Genomic DNA, 19,085 nt, shown 5'->3' on the forward strand with positions numbered 1-19,085 from the left:
AATTTTTTTGTTTCAGCTACTCATTCGGCCGGAATCATGCCAGCAGTTGCACTTTTTTTGGCACCTCCGAAGACAGCCCATATCTCCGTTATTTTTCAACATTTTTGTAAAAAAAAAAATTATCAAAATATTGCTAAAAATATACCTTATTACGTTCAAAGAAGTTCAAAATCGCGTACTTTCTCTTGAAAAAATTCACGAAAATCTCATAATTTTTCATGCGTCACACTGGTATAGCCCCTTAATGCACAGACATTTTGTTATCAAAATTCATTTATTTCGTCTTGTACTTTCTGTTTTTTATATAAACAAAATATTATATATAAATTCATGTAATAGAAGTAAAAATTATAAACTGCTAAAATAATTTGCAGGAGAGGAAAACCAATTAAGTTCAAAGTAAATGAAACTCTTACGAATGAAACGTAAAAAAATTTCAATAATCAAGGAATCTTGCATGTTCAATGTGTCCTCTCTTAATCCCAATTTTCTTCTTCTTCCAATGGACCAGGACCAGCCGAAGTGATGAAATTGTCATCGGACTGAAAAAAAAAAATTATATTACAGCATCTACATACACATATACTATATATTTAACACAAATGTGTACATAATTTCTCGAAGAAAATCAAATAACATCTTCCTAACATCACCTTTAGAATATCCGAGGATAAACAAAAAAAAGGAAAAACAACCTAAATATTTCGCCAACCTTGAAGCTCAATCTTGAGTAAGATCCCTGAATTCTTAAAAAAAAGCCCCAATTTAACCCAGTAGTGGTTGCACGGGTTACATACGTACATACGTATGTATATAAATATAATGAGAAAATAAATGAGTTTTTTGTTAATAATTTTAGTGAAATGGAATATATTAATTTTGTAACTAGAACTGTATATGCTGCACAATTCGGCAGAACTTGAAACAAGCACTTTTGCCACTCTTATTGAGGTGTTTCCAAAACATGCGTTCTAAACGCATTACTGCATCTCTTTAGGTGCCGAAAAAGGATGACATCTTGTTTATTTCTTCCGCACGGGAATAAAAAGAAATCATTCGGTGCTAAGTCAGGACCATATTATAGGTCGATGTTTTGCTCATTCAAAATTGCAGTTGTTTCAGTCGGTGTGCGAGAGCTCGCAATGCCATAGTGAAGAGTGATTCATGTTTGACGGTGCGGTTGAGTACCACTCAAAATTTACCGTTTTGCGTTATTTAACGGTTTAGTTGAGTCATCTCCAGTTTTTTTTCTAACAAAAAACAAAGAAGCATTTGCTACTACTTCGTACGCGAACAACTTTTGTTGTTTAGCTCATCTAGAAACACTCATGAAGCCAATTAATGTAACTTTTGAGAGTCTTGAGAGCCGAGGTGCATGCTGCTTGAATCCCCCCTGCCATCTCAAAATGCTTGACTTTCATCTGCTTTTTCAGGCAAGGAAACAATAAAGTCCGGAGGGCCACATCTGGGCTGTAGGGCAGCTGCGGAAGCGTTGGGATGTCGTTGGGATTCACAAGAAAGGCGGTGTGAGCCGAGCCTTTGTCGTGGCGAAACTTCCAATCGGTTGTGATGTCTTGTCTGGCCTGATTCACCCTACGTTTAGAGTCCATGGAAATGGATGGCGAATTTATTTTTTTCACGATAACGACCCCAAGCATATCGTGCTCATATATCACTTTTAAAATAATTTCTAGCTGATTATTAAATTTTTAGGATACTGGATGCTTAGGTTAACGTGTAACTTTTCTAGCTCTTATAAAGGGTGATTTTTTAAGAGCTTGATAACTTTTTAAAAAAAAAAAACGCATAAAATTTGCAAAATCTCATCGGTTCTTTATTTGAAACGTTAGATTGGTTCATGACATTTACTTTTTGAAGATAATTTCATTTAAATGTTGACCGCGGCTGCGTTTTAGGTGGTCCATTCGGAAAGTCCAATTTTGGGCAACTTTTTCGAGCATTTCGGCCGGAATAGCCCGAATTTCTTCGGAAATGTTGTCTTCCAAAGCTGGAATAGTTGCTGGCTTATTTCTGTAGACTTTAGACTTGACGTAGCCCCACAAAAAATAGTCTAAAGGCGTTAAATCGCATGATCTTGGTGGCCAACTTACGGGTCCATTTCTTGAGATGAATTGTTGTCCGAAGTTTTCCCTCAAAATGGCCATAGAATCGCGAGCTGTGTGGCATGTAGCGCCATCTTGTTGAAACCACATGTCAACCAAGTTCAGTTCTTCCATTTTTGGCAACAAAAAGTTTGTTAGCATCGAACGATAGCGATCGCCATTCACCGTAACGTTGCGTCCAACAGCATCTTTGAAAAAATACGGTCCAATGATTCCACCAGCGTACAAACCACACCAAACAGTGCATTTTTCGGGATGCATGGGCAGTTCTTGAACGGCTTCTGGTTGCTCTTCACCCCAAATGCGGCAATTTTGCTTATTTACGTAGCCATTCAACCAGAAATGAGCCTCATCGCTGAACAAAATTTGTCGATAAAAAAGAAAAGAACCGAACACTGATTTTGGTAATAAAATTCAATGATTTGCAAGCGTTGCTCGTTAGTAAGTCTATTCATGATGAAATGTCAAAGCATACTGAGCATCTTTCTCTTTGACACCATGTCTGAAATCCCACGTGATCTGTCAAATACTAATGCATGAAAATCCTAACCTCAAAAAAATCACCCGTTATATGAAATATGAATTTTAAAATGAATTTATATTTTTTTAATTTTACTTGCATTCAAATCTGAGTGATTTGTTTATATTTAAAATGATAATTGCGAGAATAGGAGATGATAATATAGTACGGAATGAGTTCAATATGTTTTGTCCGGCACTGAATGTATATCGCGAGTAAGTCTATGCATACAGCTGTGAACATAAAAAAAGTAGTACCTATGCCAGTTTTGTGGAAATCAGTAAAAGTTTCTTAAATATCAAAATGTTAGTGTAAAATATGGTAGTAATAATAATAAATGAATTACAAAGATTAAAATTTTAACAAATTTTGTTATAATGGGCGTGGCAAGCAAGTATAAATTTCAAATCCATGCATTTAATCATGTCTTCACGCCCATGAGCACCTCCCCGACAATTTTCAGACTGGTATTTGCAATAATTCAGTGTGCAGAGATAAATCTCCAGCGTAACTTTCGGAATGCTATGATCAGCGAGAGTCAAGCAGCACTCAAATCGATCTCGTCATATAGACATTGCTGGTAATGAAAAGGCGGATGAACTTTCCCGATCTGCAGTGGCTATTACCGCAGGCATAAGAACAACTACCTATATAATAATTCTATAGTCGATTGTGTCGATTCAAGGAGCTGGATCGCGAAGCAATCTGTAAAGACAGAAATAAAGCCCCGGGAGTCCAAACAGGGAGCACACACAACGATTTTTGACTTTATAAAGGGGCAGGGCCTATGTAAGCCTTTGTGGTAGAAGAGAAAAAAATTAGTGTAAATTAAATTAAACATACCTGCTGCACATTTTTTCGTACGTCGCGACCGCCGAATTTGCTTTGTGTATTGCTAAATCCACCACCGCCCACACCCGAGCATGATCGAAGAAATTCGGGCACTTCTTGTGAGGCGCCTTCCAGTATTTTCACCAAATCGCTTGCTATGGCCGAGTCCTGATCTGGATCAAAGAAGCTAGTTGCGCGTCCGTTATTACCGACGCGACCTGTACGCCCGATGCGATGGACATATTCATCGACGGAATTCGGAAGATCGTAGTTGATGACGTGTTTAACATTTTTTATATCTAACGCAAAGAATGCAACTTATAAAAGCCGAAAACAAAATCTGCTAATCAAAGCTTGCGTGCTTACCGAGACCACGAGCGGCGACTGAAGTTGCTATTAGGACTTTCATTTTCCCGGACTTGAAGTCAGCCAAAGCCATTTCTCGTTGACGCTGCAATCTGTCGCCATGAATTGAAGTCGTAGGAAACTCAGTTTCGGAGAGTAAAGAAGCTAGAAAATCTGCACCGCGCTTTGTCTCAACAAAGACAATGGTTCCATCGCTGCTTTCACTCAGTAATTCCTAATCAAATGAATAATCATAGTTCATTTTACAAAATACAAACAGTAATACAATTTACCATTAGTTTGGAACGTTTTTGAAACTTTTTAACTTCAAAAATCTCTTGTGTAACATCAGAGCATGCACCTCCTACCACACCAATGGTGATGAATATATAGTTTGATAAATAAGCACCAGCTAAACGTTGTATTTCCTCAGGGAATGTTGCAGAAAACATTAAATTCTGACGTTCATCCATGGGGCGCATTGTAGGATGATTCATAAGGGTATTAACATTGTCTTTAAAACCCATATCCATCATACGATCGGCTTCGTCCAGCACAACGTAACGGGTCTCTTCAAATGTAATAAAACCCTTTTCGACAAAGTCTAACAAACGACCAGGAGTGCATATCAAGATATGGCAGCCTTTGGCAATGTTTTCCCCTTGATATTTGCTTGAGGTGCCACCATAGACTATGCTGATTTTCAAATAAGAACCTAATGCAAACTTTCGAGCTTCGGAAAAAATCTGGATCGCCAGTTCACGAGTTGGAGAAACAATAACCGCCTGCGGTTTTCCAATTGACAAATCAAAACTCTCTCCTAAGATGCCATTAATGATAGGAAGCAAAAATGCAGCCTGTGATTAGAAATAAAAAAATATATGTGAAAACCAAATAAATTAATAAATATATTGGAGACATGCAGTCTTGAAGAGTTCTATTTCTGCACACTTTAAAAACAAATTATTCTAATCAGTTTTTAGTTTTTTCGAATAAAGTCATGGCAATAATTTCCTACGTTAGTGAATGCCTGTTTTGACTTCCACAACTTATAACAGTAAATTGGTGCCGTTTCATGCTAAATAGTTCATTAAATTTTGTTAAAGGTGATCCTAACTTTCTGAAAAAAAAAAATCAGCAAAGCTTCTGCACTTAACAACATGCATGCTGGAAGAGCTATCATCAGAAAAAGCACGGATCGTGGAGGCATTGTACGCAGTTCCACTAAGTATGTGTCACATTAGTGTATAATTTGCCTCGACAATGTCAAGCAATTTCGAAAAATTGTAAAGAAAGAACAAAGTATTAACGTTCTGAGTGCTGAAAAGCTATAACACTTACAGGGTCTGTCCGGAAAGTAATAGGACTGATTTTCTTTCGACTGGATTCAGTAGTGCGCGTTCCTAGCTAACGAACAAGCAGTTTCTGTGAGTGGAACAAGCCGAAAATGCAGCGTTCGTTAGATCAGAGGTACACGATTAAATTCAGTGTGAAACTCGGTAAATCTGCGACAGAGACGTTTGATACGATTAAGCAGGCTTACCCAGATGCTGCTATAGCAAGAAATGTTGTGTTTCGGTGGTACCAGGTCTTTTTGAAGGACCGGTAAGATGTCGCCGATGAAGACCGTTTTGAAAGACCTGCGACTTCGATAAACACCGACAATCTGACTCGTGAACTCAATCCGTTGACTAAATATTCGTTTAATTGCCCAGATGTTAAATTTATCAAAATCTATGGTTTATGACATTGTGACGGAGCACTCGAACAAGGTGTGCGCGAAGATGGTCCCAAAAAAGCTCACTGACGACCAGAAATTGCGGGAAGTGGGAGTGTGTTAAGAAAATTTGAACATGTGTGAAAGTGACCCCCAATTTTTTAATCAACGTAATCACGGGTAACGAGTTATGTAAATCCCGTTGGCAGCGCTCCATCGACACAGAAGGAGCCTATTTTGAAAATTTTTAAAGAATTGTAACGATTGGTTCAATACATTTTTTTTTTTAAATCGACTCAGTCTTATTACTTTCCTGACAAACTCTAAAACAAATCTAATAATTTTTTTTCATTTCCGCAGAATCGGAAATGTCCAGCCCATACTACGCAATCGGAACTTCAATAACTTTTTTAAAAATAACTATTGAAAAAATTATATTATTATTAATTTTTTGTACATAACTTACCCATTCCTCAATTTTTTCTATTTTAATAATAAAGAGTACTATTTCTCTGACCATGACTGCATATGCAAATTGTACAATTCCATTTACACTCACCGTTTTTCCCGATCCTGTTTGGGCACATGCCATTAAATCTCGACCATCCATTATTACCGGTATAGCGGTTTTCTGAATAGGCGTCGGCACAGTATAACCCGACTTTCGCACGTTATTCATGATTATGTCTCGCAAGCCTGCATTTTCAAACGTCAGTAAAGGTGGTGGAGCGTTTTCGCCCGAAACCTAAGCAGAGAAGAAAATGTTCAAATGTCATTAATACAAGTATATTTAGTACTCAAACAAATTAGTTTGCTTACCCTAACTGGAATGTTGTCATATTTGGAGAAATTTATTCCCGATGAAATTCCACTATTAAATATTTCATCTTCATTGTCGGTGGGTTCCGGAGGTATGTAGAACTCTCGTTGTTTCTGCTCGCCTTCATTCTCTCCCTTATTATTATTGTTGAAACCAGTATCGTTGTAATCTCTATCGCCATTGAAACCATTACGATCGCCACCAAAACCATTTCGTCCACGGCCGCCCCGTCCACCGAAACCACGACCGCCGCGACCACCACGAAAACCGCCTCCAACGCGATTTCCATTTTCTTTAAACACGAGTGTTAGGTATTTTTAAATATAAAGTAAAACTAATGTCCTAAGGACAATAAATAAAACAAAAAATCGATTCTAAAAAGCTTGTTGGCTTTAAATATATGAATTATCGAACTAAAATTTTGCTTCGAAGTTAGAATAACCACCATTGAAATTCAGCAATTATATCATCAGACGTACAAAAAGAAAACCACCGTTTTCTCATAGGCGCCAGCGAGTCAAATTGATTGAATCAACAGTTACAAAACCTTGGGTCTTTATAATAACTGTGCTCATTGTTCGTGAGTGGCAAGGGTCATTTGCGGAAAGTGTTGCCTTTTGCTTTTCATCCGAAAAAAAAAGCTCAGGCTCGTCAAAGGATTGTAGAAACTTATGGTGAACGTTGTATTAGTCAAGGAACGTGTCGAGAATAGTTCACAAATGGCGAATATGACGTGGAAGGCAAGGAACGTGCGCACACGTAAAAAGTTTGATCGGTTCGGCGTAGTGGACTATGAACTCTTGCAACCAGTGGAAACCATTACAGGAGTCCTCTATCGGACACAATTAATAGGTTTGAGTCGAGCATTGAAGGGAAAACGTCTGCAATACTCGGAAAAACTCGACAAGACAACGCTCGGCTAGATGTTGCCAAGGTCTTTCTTAAGAAGAAGCCAAAAATTGGATCGCGTCAAAAGAAAAAAAATTCAGAAGCAGTCACAAATATGGGAAAAAATTGTGGCTAGCCATGGAAAATATTCCGAATCATATATAATATACACATTCACTTAGTACATATTTATTAAGACTTCAAAATAGTTAAATAAAATAAATAAGGGAAAAATTTAATAGTGGACGCATATTATTGAACGCATATTCAACTCTACTTGCGACACAGATACGTGTATACTGCGATATTTCATTAGTTCCTAAGTAATGAAGAGGTACATATATATTGTTATAAACTAACAACCCAATTAATTTAAACTTTTGTTATTAATAACGACATAACAATAGCGGAAAAGAAAATTATGTTGGCAATAATAAGAAAGCTAGTCATCCTAAAATACCCATACAGATGCTGCAATGAATTTTATCCAACTGCAGCAAAAATACAACGACCTAAAGAGTCAACAGTTCAAAAAGTTGGGATGGACATTTTATATTCGGAAATCGCATATTGATACCAATAATGCTTTCATTTATTGACCGAATATTGATTGTTTAATTGTACGAATATGAGTCAGCAGCGATATCTAAAATCGATTGAACTCGTAAGAGATCAAGTTAAAGCTAGTGGTGGATTCACTTAAGATAAAATATGACCCAGACCGATGGTTTTAAACTACGCACGTACACCGAATGAATAAAGAGATCTACAAACACTTGTTTATGTTCGTGTGAATTTGGATATTACCGCGCAAATAGGTTGTCTGGCGATTTTTATCTATTGCGTCAATGGACTCATGGTGCGTTCTTCAAAGAGGATTTTTCAGCTTCGCGGACAGAAAGACACATCAACGAAACATTCTCCTAGCCGTGATTCCATTGGAAACACAAGCACACAAGCAAACTCGTTGTTCATTTTTGTCGTAAACAATCAGTTGACAGGGCAGCAGTGCGGGACATATTTGATCTTAAGTGTACATATTCAACATTGATAGACGCACGCACAATTACAGATGTGTGTATTACATATAAACATAAAAAATGCGCACTATGAGCATAAAGTTAAATTAATTCCACCCAATGCCCATGCTCCTTTATTCGTATAATCCCGGCAGATTCGAGTTCTATTAAAAAATTGAATGCAACCGCAGCAAGGCTTCTGTTTTTCAATAAACGACTCTTCATCACATTAAACGACACATTGCGAATAATCGCTTGCAATAGATTCATTTTGAGCTGCAAGCGTGCTATGTCAGCTTTTAGAAGAGTCTCCACGTCGTAGGCATAATATGCGGGCAGTAATGCAGTTGATGTATTTGTTTCACTATTTCGATTGCAAGCTTTTAACACACTCTGCCATTCAACTAGGTTATCCATGATAGTCGAAATCGACTCGATGTGCTCATATACAAATTGTTCGTAAGATGGCTGCTCTACAACTGTAAATTGTGTTTCGTGAACATTATTCAAATTACGGATATGTGTGACGTCCGCAGTCGATTCTAATGGCACTGGTAACTGACTGGGCAATGGCGATAAAGCCTGAAGTATTTCAGTATTGTTGGTTTGATAACTCACACGAAAATCACATGCTTGTGTTAATTTTAAGTTCTGCGGGGCTCGGCGCTTATGGCATCTTTTGCGTTTTTTTGGTAAAATTCCAAATTTATTATATTGTAGATCCACTTGCCGTTCACGTAGTACTTCCAACCAATTCCGGGGTTCATTTAAAGTGTCTAACTCCTCAGGTATTTGGACATGTAACAATGATCCTGATGGCAAAATTGTCTTATCTGTTTTTCTTTCAACAACCTTTTGGTGTAGTGATGATTGAATTATAGACGTTTGTTCAACTGATTCAAAAGCTTTAGAGACCCCAATCGCAGATGTTTGCACATCTTGATTTACTATCGAGACAATACCAGCTTCTGTGCTTTGTATATTACCACCACTGATGAGTTCGGTGCTGCCCTCATTTGCATAACTTTGAAAATGCGGTATATCCCTCCCTTCCAAAGCTATACCGTCTAAGGGCCGTAACGGCGTCGAAGAGATATCGCTGTTTCGAACAGTCCTTCTTATTAATGTTCGTCGAAATTCTTCTTCTCGTATTGATGGTAAAGTTCCAGTTCTAGAGGTTGATGGTTCTGCGCGTTGGGGCAATAAAGGGCCTGAAATAAGCTTATTTTTTTTAACACTTTTTAACTGATCCTCATCTGAGCGTGACAATATTCCTGCGGAGATTGTTGTCGGATACGGGGTGAGAAATGTAATGTCTGTCGATGATTCAGGCAAAATGTCACCGTGTTTCTGTTGACTGGCGCAATTTGCAAAAATTAAAAAAAAAGCATTCATTAAATCCAAAAAACTGAAATATACTGCAATTACAAGCATGATACATGATTGCAAGTGAAGTGAATGCTAGTTTTGCACAGCTTGATTAATAAAGGAGAAATTTAAACAACTGAAGTAAGGCATATTATCAAAATAACTAGTGTAGTAACCGTAATGGTGGGCATTTAAGGGAAAAATTGTTCTATCTAGAATATGTCTCGATAAACTGAGTGAAGGAAGAGAGATATTTCTCCCGAGTACACCAGATCTTTGATAAGAACAGAGCTTTGTTAAGTCAGAAAGTGATTATAAAGTCAAATACTACTGAAACTTCATTCCGTAAAACCATAGCTAAAACCCATTAATCATGCTTTAGTTATGTTATGTGTATTCAGTAATATTGATTTATATTTTAAATATTGTATGTTTGTACCCGCTATTTTCTGTGTATCGTGGCAAAAAATCTGAAATCTCCTCCGGTGTATTGAATTGCTCATTCAGAATTTGCATTGATAGGCCGCCCGAGTGTGATCGCACCAATTGTATTGAAGGTAAACCCGAAATCGATGACGCCGTCACATGTTGGCGTGCAACATTGATGCTTGTCGATGTCCCAGCACTACCCTCTTCTAGTTGCGAATGATCTTCAAAAAATGGTACAATTTGATGCATACCAGGCGATGCGGCGTTTGCCAGTATGTCTTCCAATGGGAAGAAATTATACGTCATTTTACGCATAATATTGACGAGTGTGAGATCTTTCGGAACAATTTTTAAACAATTTCGCATCGGTAAAGGTTTTCTTAATGCATATTCCCTCTCCGTTATATGTCCTCGAATCTTATTTGGAATAATATCAATTCTTGCAATTCCAGCACCTAGATTATTATAGTTAACGTTACAATTAGTTTTTCTACGTTTAAAAGGGGTCATAGAAGTAGTCGACATTGGGGTCTCTTGATCCTGTGAGGTAGATATTACATCTTTGAATAAGTCTGGTAAATCGGATAACTTAGATTGATTTATTGTTGCTAAATCGATGTTTTTGGACAGTTGAATTTTGTAGTGTGCTTTTCTTTTTTCGTCTATCACATGTGAAATGTCTACATTTTCATTTGGTGTAGTGTCAACTCTAACATTTTCAATCACATTTGAATTTTCTTGATCAATATCAAATTTTTCTTGTTGCGTTTCGCGATTATTGCCATTCCTTACCACCATCTCCTCTGTGGATGCATTATCTGAAGAAGTATTATTCGTAATCATTTCTGTAGACAAGCATACTTTATACGCTTCCAACAGATATTTAACAATGCAATAGAGTTCATCAATATTGTTTGTCGCTTGTATACGGCCGGGCACTTCGGGTAAGAATTCTTGAATAGTAGCTCTCATAAAGTTATTGGGCACAAAATTCTGTGCTGTCGATTGGAATTCAGGTGGTTGGGCTAGAAAATATCGGTACGAATCAACGCGTTGTATAAAACGATGTAAAAAAAAGCTTATAACGAATAAGATAACTCAATTCTTTCTTTGTGTATGCGAAAGTATCTATGTGTAGCATAAAAACTAAAAAAATTGTTCGGTCAATGAAACTTAATAATTACTGAGTCGCTAAAATAATATGATTGCAAATTTCTAACCTCATTTTAATCTAAAGTGTCGAACAAAACATAATGGACTGATGACTATTACCATTACAATTTTGGATATAAAAAAAATTACTTTTACATTAAGATAATTTATTTATTTAGTGAAATAATAAGCTTAGTTTATAGCGATAGGCGACGAAAATCTCGTTTGTTTATGACGTTGTCCATTTCATAATTTTACATTTTTTATATTTTTACAAAAAGTTATGTCGCGATTAAAATTCTACTTATTTCAAGGAATCTAAAACAAATAGGGGCCATGGTTGGAGAGAAATGTATCGTTTCATTAAAAAATAATAATAATTATTATTATAGACTATATAGAAATGGTGCATCTCAAAATGACATTTTTAACGAGTTTTACGTCAATAAATGAACATCATTATAATAAAATTTAAGAAAAGTGTATCTCTGAGAACTCATTAACACGGAGAAAGACCTCAAATTACAACATGGCATGATTCAAAATGTTAGATAACTAAAACAGTTTCCAGATAATTCGTCTTCAGCGTGGTTTATGAATTAAATATGCAAGTTTGATGCCATACTGAAGAGGCAGGTGGGTGCAGGTGGGGTGAAAAGTTATAAAGCAGCCAAAAAGTCGTTTATATAAAAAAATCGGCTAAGACGATTACAATTTACTCGGAAACACCTCAAGTGGTCAGTAAAACGATGGAAAGCAATACTTTTCTCTGATGACTCAAAATTTAATTTAAAATTCTCAGGCGAAATGATAAAAGTTCGCCGACCAAAAATACCCAATTTTTGACTTCTGCGTAGGAATCGAAGTGCTGCTCAGCCAATGCATGTCCCATCGATGAAAACAAATGGTAATCGGAAAGGACCAAGGCATGTGGGTAACAGCTCCCAGTCTGTCTACTTTGATTGTACCTTGAACCGATTTCGCTTTTTATTCAGGTGCATTGTAACAAAATTATTTTGCCGTGTCGTCTGGCCTATTCCGGTCGTTTTTCGATCAATGCATGTTCACTTGAGCACTTGTTGTATATAGCGATGTTGGGGGAGCGGCAGAATTATATTGAGTTTTCATTGAGTTACGGATAAAAATCTGGGTCCGTTCTGGTTACGACTGTCATGGAACTGCTTACCGAATCGGTTGGTTTTTGCCTCGGATCAGCCCATGGATTTCAGTACAGGGATGGGCATATTAGCCCTCAGTGGCATTTTGCCCGTGCGGGCACGAGTGCACATTTTGAGGGCTAGGTGAGGGGATCATCGCGGGCAAACATGAAGAGGGAAGTGAGAGCAACGTATTTTACCACTCCATATTTACAAATGAGAGCAAAGTATTTTCCCACACCATGTTTACAAATGAGAGCGCACGCATATATGGGAAGTTGCACTGTGGGTAATAACTGTAAAATTGGCTAACAATTTTAAGTTTCTTTGTAACTACTATAAATTTATAAAAAGTAAGACAAGTAACAAAAGGTATAATAAATATTTGATTTTAGTAATCATTTTTTTTTAATATGTCTTTCTACCAGCATTTAATTTTGTTTATTTGAAATAATAAATTGTATGTTTGGTTTAATCTCATTTGCTATAGCCATTGTACCAAAATTTAAATCAGGTAACCTACTTCTTATTTTAGATATAATTTTCGAAGCAAAAAGTTTCAAACCAGTTTATTTCTTTAGACTTCCTTATAAACAGTAATTTCAAGAATAACTTCAGTTTATGAGCCACTGTTTCTTCAAACACATATGACCAAATGAATCTTATGAGAGCGCAATGTAAATAATTACCCAACAACCCTTCTACTACCCGCCAATCGTAGAATTTCCAACGACTCGGTGTACGTATAAAAGCCCACAACTTGAGAAAAGTTTGCCCAATTGTAACTAAAATGAATTTTTACAACTGGCATCACCACCATTAACTGATCTATCACATGTACAGTGGTGTGAACAAAACAGGAACAACTATAGGTGTTGTGACGTTTTAAAATGTGCTGTTTTCTTATTAAATAAAATTGTTTTTAGATACAAGTATAACTTATATATTTTTTCCTAACAGTGATTAGAGTTTCTCAACATGCATAAGTAAATAAAAACAAATTTTAATGCGAAACTCTAAACCCTGCAAATTATGTTTACCTCTTTTTGTTCACACAACTGTACAATTCCGATATGAAGTTAACTTCCGCTCTTTAATTTGTGTACAATGTCAGTATTGCCGCAACCACTCTGCGATGAACATTAAGTTACGGAGGAATGTAATTGATTTTTTTCGCAACTTTACGCAATTTGATATGCCCTTCTCTCCCTAAACTGATTTTCCCCTCATCTAGCGCCGGTGCGCACTTTGCTAACTTTGCGGGCTAAAAATGTGCCCATCCCTGCACTAATCAGTCCGTTCTAACTGCCGGTAGAAAGAGCAAAAAACAGCTGTTATTGTCATTCGAAATATTTTGAAATAAAAGCTGTCTTTTTTTTAAATATTTTGAATATAACAGAAATAATGAATGCATTTTTTCATTTGTTAAGCCGATTTTCAGGTGAAATTAGATTCATTGCTTTAAAAAAAATTGTTTGTTTACATTTTTTTCCCTTTGTAGTGTCTAAATCAGCTTTGATAATGTAACAGATTTCCAATGCTGACAAGTAGATGGCGCAAAATCAGAGTCGCACAGAGAGATTTAGCGTGGTTCAGTTTCAAATCATTTCAATGAAGTGATTTGGAACTGTCATTTTTCTATGGCGAAATCTTGATAAATTTATAAAAATTAGTGGGATAATCCACTCAACAGCCGAAATCGTGTGATTAAGTGTCGGTCTGAACATGGTATTAGAGTCACCTAGAAAGTAGAAAATCATTATAACATACGAGTTCTGTTCAAAAAATGAGACGAATTTTCAAATTTCGCGGCATACGTACATTCGATTATCGATTTTTTATTGTGTTATATTGATACGCTCGTCTCCCAACACATGTTCACAGTAACCTCTGTCAAATATTAAAATACACACGTTCTTATAGACACAGTTATGTAGTTTATATTTTAATATTTGACAGATGTCGCTTGAAGTCTGTCGCTCTCTATGTTTTTTGGAAATTTTGGGCATGAGGCAGTGACAGCGAAGTTCATTCCAAAATTGTTGAATGAAGTGTTAAGTAACGTTTTGATATATGACCGCTATTTCTATTGCCTACAGTAGCTTAAAATATGCATCTCGACCAAAAAATATAATTAAATCGTGAACATTTTTGCGAGATTATTATTTACAATTTCGACGTGAATTAACTCAGCAACAATGCATCGATGAACTTAATTGAGTTTTTGTCGATGAACCTCTGTTAAGGGTCAGTGTTTTTCTATGGTATTATGATAAATTATTATGGTATTATATTATTATTATGAAGGTCGCCCAACCTCAGTAGTTGTCCCGAAAACTATTCATACTGTTCACAAACTGATATTGCTAGATCGTCATATGACCTATCGTGATAGAGGCAACTATGAGATTAGGGATTACGAGGGACATAATAGAAATTTTGAATTTTTTACCCTTGTCCGGATTACAGTGGAATCCGGATTAGGCCGTGTCCGGATTAGCGGGCCTCTACTGTATTATGAAAAATATGATGAGATGGTATGAAAGGCCTTTATGGGAGCCGGTGTTAAATTTGAACGATAGACGTGGCATCACCCACTTTTTGAAATCACATACATATAACGGGATCCGACCGACCAATTTCGACGTGCATTTTTCTCATATTTCTATGTCGCTGTGTGAAAATAGGCGAAATCGGGCCACAACCACGCCTAATCCCTATATAACACAATTTTAAATTCCATTTGACTCTTTTACCTTCCAGTACACAAATCAAGAAGTAATATAATGGAATAAAGTTTTTCATTAATAATTCCTTTCAAGTATCCCACCTTATGACTAAAATACCCCCAGTATCTGTTTTGGAATTAAAATCGACTGACTTGCTCCATATGACTGTTAATTGTATGTGAGCAGGGAACTTTTTTTGAAAGCGCGTAGTTCTAGTTTTATTCGTCGCATCGGGTCATGCTATACCTTTTTGGAAAGCTCATTTCACGCGCTAACAAAAATGCATCTCAAGCCGCCAATAAAATTTGTGTAGTTTATGGACCCGTACAGTTTCCATTTCCACCGCACAACGATGGTTTCAACGTTTTCGTTCTGGTGTAGAGGTGGTCGAACATGCGCCACGCTCCGGAAGGCCTGTCGTCGAAAATTACGATAAAATCGCTGAATTGGTCGAAAGAGACCGGCATAGTAATCACCAAACCGTTATAAACCATTTGAAGAAGCTTGGAGTCACTAAGAAGCTCGATGTATGGGTGCCACACGAATTTTTTCAATAAAAATACCGCAAGACTTTTTTGACAACCTAATATATAAAATTGCTTGGATTACGATCCTCTGTTTGACGTTTTTCATATTAAGGGATTTTCCTGGCTTTGATACTTGCAAGTTGCACCCAGTTGCAGTGCACCCGATTTTAGACCTTTCTTACTTGTTTGTACTAAAAGTACACAGATTACGTGGAAAAAACGGGTATAACCCTGAATGGTCAAAAATTTACATAGCGGCGGTAGAGTATTGGGCTCCGATTATACAGACATACTATGCTCCAACAGAATAAAGATATAAAAAAAAGAAAATTATTGCCTCAAGTCCGAAATTTTCGGCCGTCGGTCGTACGATTTACTTTTGTATTGTCGTATTCAACGTCTCTTGGCTTTAATTCCTATGACACCAAATTTTCTTGCCTTTGAATTTATCTAGTTGCTTTTAAACGTTTTGCAATGGCTTGAGTGACTCCGAAAGGTTTTCCTATGTTTGTTACCAATTTTCATAGCGTAATGCTTCCAGTTCATTTTTAAATCTTGTGAACCACTTTGGCCTAGTCGTTCAGCTCAAACATGTTCATCATAAATATCCACCAAAATACGATAACTTTCTTCAAATTCAAGTAATGTTATCTAATGACTATATTCAGGAATTAAATTTATTGTCATATAAGGCTTATAAGACAAATTTTCTTCGAAAATTCTCGGAGTGTTCCTTCAATGCCTGTAGAGAAGTTTTTGAAATTTCCCAAGCGGGATTTTTCTATGGACTGTTTTCTTTTATAGCTCACTCAATTAAACAGTCAAGCCATGCAGACGTCGTGGTTCACGCCGTTCCCATGACAACTGGTCTACGTAACCGGAACGTACCCGAATTTTTATTCGGAATACAACACTAAGCATTTTAAACTTTTCAAATTTTAAGTAATTTAATTTTTTCTCCAAATATTTTCTGCAGCTACATCCTCAACAACAACGACATCCTCTAGCTGACTTTAAACTTTTTGTATTCTCGTGTGATATTTTAATAAAAATAAATGGACATCTTAAACAGAATTAAGATTAGAGCTATATTAAATCTGATACATCTCATTTAAGTTATTTATTCTGATCTTAACATACAGCTATGGACAGAGATTTAGCGCACTTGCATTCATAATTTGAAATATTAATGTTATTTTTAATAGAGCGATATTTCCATAAATTTGATATTAGGAGTTCAATACTGCTTCTCACGCCTCTTTAAACGCGTAGGAAAATAACCGTTATCATTTCCATTCAGATGTTGAAGAAAGAACTAATTTCAACAAAAGTTTTAAAAACACCGTTATGGACATTCTAAGGACTGCATTAAGCTTAACGTTACTGAGTGATTGGTGTGCCGTTATCTGTCTTGTGGCGCCACTTAGACGCTGTGAATTATTAGCCAGAAAGTACTCAAAACAGTTTATTCATCGTGTCATGTTGTTTTGGTTTTTGTTGCGTTTGGTCCATTTTTTTCAGTTATTTGTTTAAGCTGGACAGAAAACCACACATAGTCAAGTGTAAAACTATAAAAGTTTAGTGTATTTATTTGCCGAAATAAAAAAATGGGCCGCGATTCAAAAATTTCGCTCGAAGTAAGAAAACTAATATTAAAATTATATTTGGAAAATAAAACTCTACGGGAAATTGGCACAATAGTGGGGAAACGACATTCAAGTGTTTATAACATTATAAAGTCGTGTACATATAATGGAGATCTAAATATAAAACATAGGTCCGGCAGCACTAAAGTTTTAACGCCCTGCGAAGAACGCAATGCCATCACTGCTGTCAAACGAAATCCTCGTATTTCAGCAGTAAAGATTAAAAATAATATAAACGTCGAATTTCAAAAAAAATATAAATCCTCAAACTGTGAGAAATGTGCTGCACAAAACTGCGCGACGTAAACCATTCATATCAAAAGCAAATAAGAAAAAAAGATTAAAATTTGCTAAAGAACATCTTGATAAACCAGAATCGTTTTGGGAGAATGTTGTATTCACTGACGAGTCAAAATTCAACATTTTTGGGTCGGACGGTGTAATAAAAGTATGGAGGCGTGCCAATGCAGAGATGCCGGAAAATAACTTAATACCTACAGTGAAACATGGTGGGGGGAACATCATGGTATGGGGGTGAATGGGTCAAAATTACAAAGTCTGACATTAATGTGCTAGTAAAAAGCATGCATCGCCGTTCACAAGCAATAATTAAAGCTAAAGGAGGGCCCACAAAGTATTAAAATTATATTATCTTTTTTGTATAAATCATATTTTAATTCCTTTTCGTTTTTGTACCAAAACTTTATTGACGTTAAATCAATGGAATTTATGTTTTTGTTGTTATATTTTGTTGTGTTTATAGAAAAAAGTTACTGATTTTAAAATAATTGCATTAAAATATATGTTCGTTCTGGGAATTGAAACAAAATTTATTATTTTTTTCAAATTTTAATGAAGATTAGGGGTTTATTAGAGAAAATGCCTTTGTGCCTAAACTTAATTGATTCACTGTATGTTTTTGTTAAATTTCGTCATAAATTCATTGGACAATGATTTAGCACACTTATAGTTTTTGGTCATTAATTCTGTTTGCTTTAACAAATAGGCGCTCTCAGTTGTGAAGTTGTAATTAATAATACTCTTAATTTGAAAAAAAAAGAATTATTTGGGACCTTTACAAAAACGGTACAAACCAAGTAAAAATTTCTAATATAGTAAGTAACAATAGAGTTATTTTACAAAGTATTAACCTTGGTGAATATAATATAAATTAATATCAAGCCTTATATATCTTTGAAAGTGCGCTAAATCCCTCAGGGGTGTTGTCGAATGTGATAGTTATCAGAATAAGAATTGAAACCGATCGAAAAAAGCAGTAGGTGTCATGAATTCAGACATTATTGGTTTGATATTCGAAACAGAATTTGTATCGGTTTTGGGTGTCACGGAAACCAATTTTATCGGTTTTGCTGTCAGAAACAAAGCAAGAGGATAGTCGCACAAGAAATCAAGTTATTTTATTGTTACGAATTGATTTATCTCTATTTCTATAGGAAAAAACATAAGAATAAAACATGAAATGTCTTAATTATTAAGTTTTGGGGAAAAAATGCGGATATTTAAAGAGGGAGCCTGCTTTAGAGGATTAAAAAATGTGTTTTTTGTGATGTTTTTTTGGGAGGGAATGAAGGAAATAATAGATTAAAGCGAAATTTCTAGGGTTTATAGTTATACAGTAGAACTCCAATTATCCGAACTCCGACTATCCGAATCGCCGATTATCCGAATCACAATGTAGGAGAGTGGATGGCTTGTGACACGTCTGACCCTGGTTTTCAAATTCTCAATGACGATGAAGTTGTTGTAAGTGTGAGAGAAGATGTTGAAGTGGAAGTAGAAGAAGAACTTTCTGC

General features: G+C 36.0%; 1 protein-coding gene across 13 annotated transcripts in view; it reads right to left on the bottom strand.

The window, feature by feature from the left end:
- Positions 1-255: 255 nt before the first annotated feature.
- Positions 256-19,085, bottom strand: part of LOC105226205 (ATP-dependent RNA helicase vasa) — a 45,041-nt gene continuing 26,211 nt past the window's right edge. For 8 of the 13 annotated variants that reach the window (XM_019990491.3, XM_019990484.3, XM_019990488.3 and 5 more), the window contains 2 exons: positions 10,071-11,085; positions 6,655-9,620 (listed from right to left, as the gene is read on the bottom strand). In XM_019990491.3, coding sequence (XP_019846050.2) covers positions 8,366-9,620; positions 10,071-11,085 — 2,270 coding nt within the window. In that variant the 3' untranslated portion in view covers positions 6,655-8,365. The other 5 variants (XM_011205035.4, XM_029551116.2, XM_029551118.2 and 2 more) reach the window with 1 other exon arrangement.

Source organism: Bactrocera dorsalis, chromosome 1 (assembly GCF_023373825.1).
Source record: "Bactrocera dorsalis isolate Fly_Bdor chromosome 1, ASM2337382v1, whole genome shotgun sequence".
In the NCBI taxonomy this organism is placed as follows: domain Eukaryota; kingdom Metazoa; phylum Arthropoda; class Insecta; order Diptera; family Tephritidae; genus Bactrocera; species Bactrocera dorsalis.